This window comes from Lolium rigidum, chromosome 2, assembly GCF_022539505.1.
Source record: "Lolium rigidum isolate FL_2022 chromosome 2, APGP_CSIRO_Lrig_0.1, whole genome shotgun sequence".
In the NCBI taxonomy this organism is placed as follows: domain Eukaryota; kingdom Viridiplantae; phylum Streptophyta; class Magnoliopsida; order Poales; family Poaceae; genus Lolium; species Lolium rigidum.
Genome location: NC_061509.1, coordinates 6,297,425 through 6,307,240, shown reverse-complemented (window position 1 = coordinate 6,307,240; position 9,816 = coordinate 6,297,425). Strand labels below are relative to the sequence as shown.

Sequence of the window (9,816 nt, the reverse complement as noted above, 5' to 3'; positions counted from 1 at the left end):
AGACCAGGGAGACAGCCGATGATGAGGCAATCGGCTCTTGTGTCTCTGTTGGGGGTTTGGCCAAGTTGGCGACCGTGTTAACGGCACCTTCAGAGATTACCGGATCCAAGTTTGCGGAGGGCATCTGTACTTCCTCGACTTCCCCACTAGGAGTGTCATCAGACTGCAGAGGAGGTGGTTAGCCGATGTGGGCAGCAAGGGATTAGCATGAAAGATGAGCCAGGGAGAGTATGGAGGGTAATTACATTTGAAGCCTCTTGGTTTGATGAAGGGGCTTGCGGTTCCTTTCGAGTCCTCTTGGTGCTCACGCCCGGCCCCGCTTTGATTGGGGCTTGGGGAGCAACAGGTTCAGGAGCTGGCCTTTTCCTGGAAGCCGATGGTGGCAAATCTGGCTGGCTCTGCGTGGTGATTTTCCCAGAGTTATCCGAGCTCGAATCCCCTCGATTGGATGGTGTATCCTCGCTGGAGTTGTCCTCGGTGGAGGCCTATATAATAACAAAAGGAGAGTTAGTAAGCACAAGCATGTTGGCAGGAGCCCATAACGATAGATGAAATCAGTCGAGGCATGGATCGGCGTACGTGCAGGCTCTCTTGATCTGGAGAAGAGCTCCGGCGCTTCAAAGTTTTCCTGGCAGCTATTTTCCTCACCGTCGTTCTCGCCTTGGCCGAGGCTCGGGGGGCAGTTGGCCCCGAAGATACTTTGCTCTTGGAAGCCGATTTTGGTGAAATCGGCTGGCTCTGCATCACAACATTTTTCAAGGGTGGCGAGTTTTTGCAGAAGAGGACCATAGGAGCCGGTGGGAAGAATTCAAAGGGGGAGCCGTTAGCATGTGTAGGTTCTGGACCATTTTGTTGCTGCAAAAAGACAGAGCAAGGTTATTAAAAATCATTATAAGCCACTTCAAGAAAATTTGCGAGTAGTAGTACCTGTTCTGCGGGGATGTTATATTCAGCATCGAGTTGTTTCAGCAACGGTCCTAGAGCTCTCCTAAAGGCATGAGTTTTCCACATGGACCACCAGGTCTCAAAACCGTCGGTGGAAGAGGTGAAAGAGAGGTTGCTAGGGATTGGGATGGCTAGAGCATCAAAGAAAGAGTAACACCTCTGACCGGTGAGGATATCGGGCAAGTCAGCTCTGCTCTCTGTTAAGTGATGGAGGAAGAAATGGGGAGACACCTGCCCAAGACCAAACTTCCGGGCTGCTACGACCGGCTGATAGGACTCATAACCAGGTTTGATGATCCTGTTTGATGTGCTCATACCAACTGGAAGGAAGCAAGGACGGATCATGGTGGAGTACAATTGCCGGGTGCTGGCGTCATCGGCAAAGCTGTCTAGCCTGAAGGAGACTGGGTTCTCGAAACTCTCAGATTCCGTGTAAGGGAAGAAGAGAGGATTGTCTAGGCCTTGGAAGAAAATGCTGAACCATTTTGATGCTTCCTTGGGGATCAGTTTGCTACCTGGAAGGCTGTACAAAGCTTGGCCGTAGCTACTGCATCGGATTTGCTTCCCGTTGGCATCTGGAAAGGTGCGAGTGGCCAAAAGTGGGAAGTTTGGGATGTGGCTCTGGAAATATAGCTGAGCCCATAACCGAATAAACCACCGGGGACCTCCTGTTTTGACTGTCCTTTGAGAGTATAATTTGACGGACATCGGTTGGAGGTATCGATAGACCTCTCCAAGGAACAGTTTGCCGATGCCAAGTTGGGTGCCTCTGGCAAGTTCATAGGCCAAGGGAAGGTAATTCTTGGTTGGAGCAAGTGAAGGGCCACAGAATATGAAGTGTTCCAACCAGAAATTTAGGAAGGCCGTGTGTTCTTTCTCTGTTACAGGGCCTTTATTTTTCATGTGGCGTCGAAGGTAAGCACCCCAGTTTGTGCACTCTGTTTTGGAAGAGAGCTTGAAAGGAACCCTTGGCAGCATAAAAGCAGAGGGGCTGGGGGATGTAATGTCTAGGCCAGTGATGATCACCACATCTAGCAGAGTTGGTGTCATGGGGCCGTGGCCAAACATGAAGCAGTTCAGAGCATCAGACCAGAAGTAGCCGATGGTTTTTAGAAGGTTTTCGTGCTTCTCAAGGGGAGACAATGATAAAGACAGAGCATCGGCTATTCCTGTGGTTTCCCATGTGGATTGGTAAGTTTTGGATACTCTGTTGTACCAGGAAACCCAATCTTCAGGAGGGTTAGGCCAGGCTCGTAAGCAGTCGGCCCAAGAAGTTAGATCTAAATCCTGGTTCACGAAGGGGATCCTACGAGCCTCGCAAGAAATCAAACGGGCAGGACCCTCGACAGTACGGGGGCCAAGACAAAGAGAGTTTGGAAGAGAAGGATGCGGCAACAGAATGTCTGAAACCTAAAATTAATAATGGAATAAGGCATTAATTCAGATGTTTGCTATTAATTCCAACACTACGCTCGGATGGCGAGGGGCAGTTAAGGATTACCTTCAGGCCAGAGACCGTTGTGTTGGCGTTGGACGATTCCGCCATCTGATTCGCTGACGGAAATGAATCTGTGCGGTTGAGGATCTGGGATTTGCGCCGTCGCGAGTTGAATCTGTTCGATGGGCAATTGGGGATCTGAGTTTGGTCCTTTAGATGAGGGTCACAGGTTACCGTTTGAATTTGGGACTGAGTTTGGCCTTGATGGCGTTTTATGGTAAAGACAGATGCGTTGCCATCGGCTCTTTGTGCGTTGACCCACTTTGACAATCGGAAAAATTAGACATGGAGACATTCTTCATTGATTAAAAAGGGGATTTTACAATAAGAGCCGATTGCTCTCAAAAGGAAGATCTACTGCCTAATGCACTACTACTAGCCCTATTCTGGTAGTCCCTAATCTAGGGGCCGTCGCTGCCCTCGTCGCCGCCGTCCGCGCCGCTGTCGGCGCTGCTACCGGCGACGTCTTCGTCGCTGCTGCTGAAGCCGCCGGTAGGGGCTTCTTCTTCTTCGTCTTCGTCGTCGTCGTCATCGTCCTCCGAACCGGCGCGGAAGCGCTTCATCGGCGGGTACTCGTCGGAGGAGGTTTCGTCCTCCCCTTCGTCCTCCTCGTCGGAGGAGAGGTCCGCGCCCCAAGAGAAGGCGTCGTCGTCGCTTTCCTCCTCCAAGGCCCCGTCCACGAGGAAGTGGAGGTTATCCTCCCCGTCGGTCAAGGAGTCGTCATCCTCTGACTCGACGGAGAAGTTCCAATCCCTCTCGTCCCACCACTCTGGGGCGCGGGCCTCATACGCCCTTATCGGGTCGTACTCCGGCATCGGCTCACTGGAGGAGGAGGACTGGAAAGAGAGACCCGAGGAGGCAGAGGAGGAGGAGTCCATGGCAGAGGAAGGGGGTTTTCGGTGGCTAATGCAGAGCAAGAGGATGAGGAGGCGAACTGCTCGGATGAGTTTAAATAAAGGGGATATAGTGGAAGATGATTCAATGCTGTGGCAGTTTCGAGGATGCGGTGCCAAAACTGTCAAATCGTGCAGTGCGGAGGAGTTGAGAAGGCAAGGCATCATGATGAAAGGGCACTGTAGCAGTTCTGCTCTGTAACAAATGATCCGATGGGGGAAAACAGAGTGGTTTTGGAATTATTATTGCCAAAACCAGGGGGGCATGTGTTATCACCAGATTTTGGCCAAATCAGAAGATGGGCCGTAATTGAGATGGGCTTGGAGGATATACACGTAAAGTGTTTCTGAATCGGCCTCGTGCGAGGAGTTGGGCTAGATTGCCCGTGTATCTGTACATTATGGTAGATCACGTTTTAGTTTAGAACTAAGAGATAGAGTTTGGTTCATACACAGCTAGGTTTATTCCAAAGTTAGAAAGTCCACGGACTATAAATATGTACCTAGGGTTATTGAGAAAGGAGGACGATCACGTTCACAACAAACACAATCTAGGCGCATCGCCACCCCTTGTTTCGAGGGTTTCTTCCGGGTAAGCATCATGCTCTTGCGATCTAGGCAGTATCGGTTTATTCGTTGTCTGGTGTTGCTCGTACTGAAGCCTTGTTGATGGCGAGCAATACCGTTTATCATAGATGTTTTGGGGCTTACATCGATGCTTTTCTGATATGTTTGCTTAGTTATGCTGCCCCTCAATATCTAGCTGCCTTTATACTTATCTTGGGTGTAAGGGCAGCATCTTGCTTCATCTTTATTTAGTAGATCTGATCTGTTATGGTTGTTCCTTGTTATTCAAGGTTTAGTTTCATATCTGCATAGTTAGGCCTTGCAAACGGGTTGAATGATCCAGTAGTGCGTAAGGTATGGTTTGCCGATCCTAGATGGGATGTTCCGGGAATCGACTCTCTGTTGGTTTTTAGGCCTCTTCTAGGACCAGCTTTTCCGTTATCTTTCGTATACGCCAGGCTCAACTACGTGTAGGACGTTCCGGTTATGCGGTGAAAGCCCTAAACTGTCGTATGTCGATTTAACTTGGTATTGATGAAGCAGGAAACCCATGTTGTCATAAGATCCAATACGAACCATGGGTTAATCGGCTCTTTGAGCCGATTCACAGGGTAACCTGAGAGCCGATCGAGGCTCATTTAATATTTACGTGTCTGCCATGCAGGAAATTAATCGAAGCAATCCAACACCTTCCTGACCAGGTATAGGTCAGGTGGCACGCCCTTGCAACCGCCAGGACGTGTGCCGGAGCATTGCGGGCCGTTGCCCGAGGGACCAGGGCCCACCAGCAGTCCTGGGAGCCTCCCGGCTCTCCGTGTTGCTCGTCGCTGCTCGCCGGTGGGTTTTGGCAGGCAACAGTATCCTACGTCGACGGCCAAAACAGGCTATGCCGAGGGTTCCCGGCTCTCGGCATATCGGTCCATTCCTATAGTGTTTGTTCTCAACGGCCCGAGCCACCGTTGCGATAGAATCACTCAAGGAAAAGACATAAGGTAGAAGTCCCGAGTGAAAGACTGGCAAATCAAGAGATAGAATCCTATAGAAAGGTGAAAAGATTAAGGTTGAAAGACCAACAATTGATAGAAGTCACCAAAGAGAAAAGATCCGTCGATAGAGAGATCGAGTTGTACAATAGATATAATATAAGGAGGGGTTTTCCCCTTAATCTTTTCACCCTCCTAGGATTCTATCCCTTGATTTGTCGGTCTTTCATTCGGGACTTCTACCTCGTGTCTTTTCCTTGAGTGATTCTATTGGAGCGGTGGTTCGGACCGTTGAGAGCAAACCGGATTGTATCGGGTTAATTGTGCGTATGTTCATCGTGTTCTTCGTGTTCATTCCTCACCACCTCTTGTTCTTGGTCAAATTCGGGAGATCGGGCAACTCACGTGGCTTTAGGTCGCATCACTTAATTTATTTCTCCAGACATAGCCTCCGCATTGCCATCAACAAAGGATAAAGCTACGACGAATGTGGTTTATCGATCAGCCAAGTTGGACCTTGAAAATACATACAACACGTGAATTGTCCATAGCTATGCTACCACCATTTCTTTTCGAGGATACGCTATGCATAGACGTATCAGTTTCATAGAAGGAGAGGCTAGCAGGCAAAGATACAACGTGCTTATGGCACATACGCTAAAGAAACGCAACTTCACGCTACCTCGAAGAAATACAAGACACACACACTACTGAACTACTCGTGACATCTCCATTTATCCACTAGCTCAAGAACGCCTCTGAACAACCCAGAGCTCATCATTGTCGGAGATCTTCGTAATCAACGCAACTTTGGAGGGGTTGCACCTTCAAAGAACACACCATTTCCATGACGCCATAGACACCAACATATGAGCGTCAATCATGTCCGGAAGTTGCGGTCTGCTCCCGGCCTCCACGTTCCTCCTGCAACCAGCTACCACCATTTCTCATCAAGTCTTTTATATACTCCCTCATGATTCACTTTGGTGCTTTGTCTTTGTGTCAAGACCACATTTGTTATCCCAAAAAGCATAACTTTTATGGAGAGAGATTAAAAACAAAAATTTAAAAATATTAAACATAGGTATGATGTTGTTGCCGCGCGTTTGTATGATCTTGTGATCAGTGCCGCCGCCCATGCGCCCATTATTCGATCGTCAGCCACGTGAGATTAGGGTTGGCGGAGCGGATGAGTGAATTGGAATACAAGTATGTAAATAGTGATGTACGGTGCATAAATAATAACTACTATATTAAAGAGTAACAAACATCTTTTTTCTCATAATTTTGAGGCCTTCTCTGAATTAACCTGGTGTTAACACGTAAGCTGCTTGAATGGTTTGATTTTCACTGGTTTACTCTGTGTACAATCTAGGTGCTCTTTAAGATTTTTTGTGGAGTTCTGAGTGCTTCTTTGCTCCTTTTTGCTGTGTGGTTGGTGTGACTGTAGCCGGCGTGCTGTTTCTTCACGTGTTGGTTCATCCCGTCAAAGCGGTGCTTGATGCGTGTCTATATCACGAGCTGTCTTCATGTCTTCTGGGGATTTCCAAGGATAAGGTCCTGGGTAAAGGGAGAGGAGGGTTCGTGCGCCTGCAATCCTGCATACAGGAGGTCTTCGCCGGCGGCCGGCCGGTGGCTGCCACGGCCACGACCCGATGCGCTTCAAGCCCGTGACGGGATGAGCAGCGCCTGGACATCGCCTAGCATCGGAGGGAGGCAGGCCGAGGAGTGCCACCGTCTGCGTGCCGGAGGTTTCGCGGTGCCGGCCGGTTGGCCTCCATGGCCATGGGCCGATGGTTTTGCTCCATCTCCACGGACCTCCTCTTGCCCCGAGCGCCGGCTTCACCACGTATCCACTTTTATTTTCTCCTCCAATTTCCTAGGTGTAGATTGTAGATCATGCCCTGGTTCATGTCCTCTACTCATCTTTTTTGTCTGCGCCAAAGCAGGCACGCATTATTCCGTGACAGCAGCAACCGCCGCAACTCCCCCATGCAACAGCAACCGCAGCAGGGGATCGGCGGCGACTTGCATTCTCGCCGGTACAGGGGATCGGAATCGGGGCGTCATCGTCGTCGACGCAAGCGGCGGTGGCGGCGGGTGCGGAGAGCACGCGCGCCGCGCGCGGCAGAGCAGATGGCGTACGAAGACGCCTGGAAGGCCAGCACGGACTTTAGGACGCCCTTTGCCTCCATTGAGGACGCCATCACCAGGTGCGTCGTTCTAGAATTTTTCCAGACCTGAGTGGTCCGTTGATTCTTGGATCTTGCTTGACTCCCCTTGGCGAGCACGACCGAGATTGATTTTGCATCGTTGTTTAATTTGGTGTGGAGAATTGCAGTTTCATGGAGAATGAATGATTTGGTTTCAAATCAAACAGAGAATAACTGATTATTTTACCATGTTGGTGGTCGGCATATGTAGATATACGCAGGTTAATTAAAACATGGTTAACAACATATATTGAAAATTGCCTGATCAATAATTCTCCCTGTGAATTGTTAAAAATAAGCATTCGCCGTGATAAACAAGAAAAGGGCCGACAAACATCGAACCCTCTGAACATTTTTATGTTTCCGGACAGAATGTTCTGAAACCTGTTCATGTTTGCCTGAAATGTCTGCCAATTTATTAATAGTTGATCATTTGTCCCTTTTACAGAGATGCATCTATTATATGCCCCTCGTGAATGAGTCGGGGTCATGTCCGATGATCCTTGATCAGGCTAAACCTGCAGTCACTGTTAACCTCAGAACATATTAATGTCTAACCGGCAGAGCCTTCAGAAATATGACAGGCTTTATGGCTTATGGATTGCAGGATAAACACATGAAAATCTCATACATGATTCTGCAGGTATACTGTTTTTTCAATTTTATCAGCTACTGTCATATTTGTACTCCTAAAATTAATTCTTGAGCAATATATTTTCAACCTGCATATTGTGTGGGTGGGCATTCAGTAAACTCGCAAGTTATTCATAACTCAATTCTTGGATGTTAGTTGTGTCGTCCTTCTCTGTTATGACAACCACATACATAGCAGTTTGTATCAGCAATATGAACACAGTCAACTTTAATAACTACTATATTATAGGGTAACAAACATCTTTTTTGTGATAATTTTGGGAGAGGTTAGGAATTAAGATGGTGGTGACACGTACACACTTTGGACAGTTTGTTTGGCCCTGTATTTTCTCTGTGTACAGTTCTGGTGCTTCCTCGGATTTTTAGCTGAGGCTGGAAGCTCATCTACTGCCAACACGTGTGCAGACGTATGTACTTTCCATCGAGTTGCTTCATTCGTGGGGCTTTGGTATACGCGGGGTGTGGCTGTAGTGTTAGTTGAGCAGTCAAAGCGGTGCCGACGTTAGCAGAAGAAGTGCATCGTGTTCGGAGCCGACCGGCCCATTTGCCCCGCCGCTCACATCCCTTCCGACCACGGCGCTCTCCACTCCCGTCCTATCCACCGTGGCACCTACGGACCAGTCTAGCACTCTTATTTCTCTCGAGGTCGCTGGTGGCGCGGAGGAGGAGGAGGTCGGTGCCTTCTTCTCGAGGACGATGGCAGCACAGAGGAGGACCTCGGCGCATCCTCCTCTCCCTCCCGAGTCGGCGCGAATATGGGAGGAGACAACGTCGGCCGGGATGCATCGTTCCCAACGGCGAGTCCTCTCTTTCCCTCTCTCTGTGGGATGCGGCATCGACCATGAAGTCCGGCACGAGAGAGAGCTGGGCCTCCGCCTTCTCCGCCACAGCTCCTCACCGAGATGGTGTGTCCCCCGATCCTGCCGGTTGGTCCGTCTTCTCCGCGCTCGATGTCCAGCAGCCTACCGCCTGCTCCAGATCTGCGGCACCGGCGACTGATTCACACACGCTGCCAATCCTAATTCGCCGATTGGACCACTGGAAATATCTGGGTCGTCCTCGGCGGCGGCGTACCCGTGAAGCCAACCTTCGTGACCCGGCATCCTCCTCACCATCAGCCCTTCCGAGATGTAGTGGCATGATCCACGGCGCCTTGCTGGGCGCGGCCTTACGCGATGAAGGTTTCCGTCGGCACGGCCGCGTTGCTGCTCTCTCCAGGTTAAGTATGGGTTGCCTCTACCTTTCCTCCCGATTGGGTGGCCTCTGTTTTCTAACTTCTTTCTCCTGTTGTAATTCTGATGCGTGCCAGTATAGGGTTCGAGACAGACAGAGCACGCAGTCGTTGATGGAGGCATTGTGGGTGCTGGTGTGGGCTAAGATGGCGGAGGACAGACATAGGAGACCATGAGAACTTCGTGCACGAGCTTGCTGGCTTTTCGGGCGACCACCACAGCGGGCAACCCGGCGGCCAGGTGACCTCATTCTTCTCCTCCTTCACATCTCTAATCTCTTCTATGTCTTCAGTTTCAGTTTCAGTCCAGTCAGGACACAGGCCTTAGCATGTGCAGATTGTGGACGGTAGTTATTTTTCTTAAGCAGCATGCTGTATTGATATTGATCCGTACAGTAGTGGAGAATAATGAACGCACTATATACGAAATGCCTACTGCTCTCTTTCTCATATTGCTCCATATAAATCAATTGGCATCAATGAAGTGCTCTGTCTGCTTATCCTTTCGTGTTTGTCTTTCAGACTTCTTGCTCAATTCTTTTGACATGTCATGTTGTCGGATGGTGTCTCAATTGGTATGATTGTCTAACATGTAGCTGAATTTAGATGGAAATTAAATTAATATGTTTCCGTTGATCTTTTTATGTGCTGGATAAATAATCATGATTGGGATGATGTGTAAGGTACAAAATAATCTGTGAGAACTTGCAGATCAAATTGCAGAGAGACTAAGGTTGTGAACATGACAGTGGTCATTGCTACCATGCTTCCGCTGATCTTTTTATGTGCTGATTAAGTAAATATTGGCACCGTTGTATTGGCCGGTGAGCCA

At 49.3% G+C, this 9,816-nt stretch overlaps 1 protein-coding gene across 1 annotated transcript; it reads left to right on the top strand.

Annotated features, from left to right (window-relative positions):
• Positions 1-8,519: 8,519 nt before the first annotated feature.
• Positions 8,520-9,538, top strand: LOC124685890. Its single transcript, XM_047219915.1, has 2 exons — positions 8,520-8,971; positions 9,068-9,538. Exons 1-2 carry the CDS (start codon positions 8,595-8,597, stop codon positions 9,159-9,161), a joined length of 471 nt encoding a protein of 156 aa, XP_047075871.1. The 5' UTR covers positions 8,520-8,594; the 3' UTR covers positions 9,162-9,538.
• Positions 9,539-9,816: the final 278 nt, after the last annotated feature.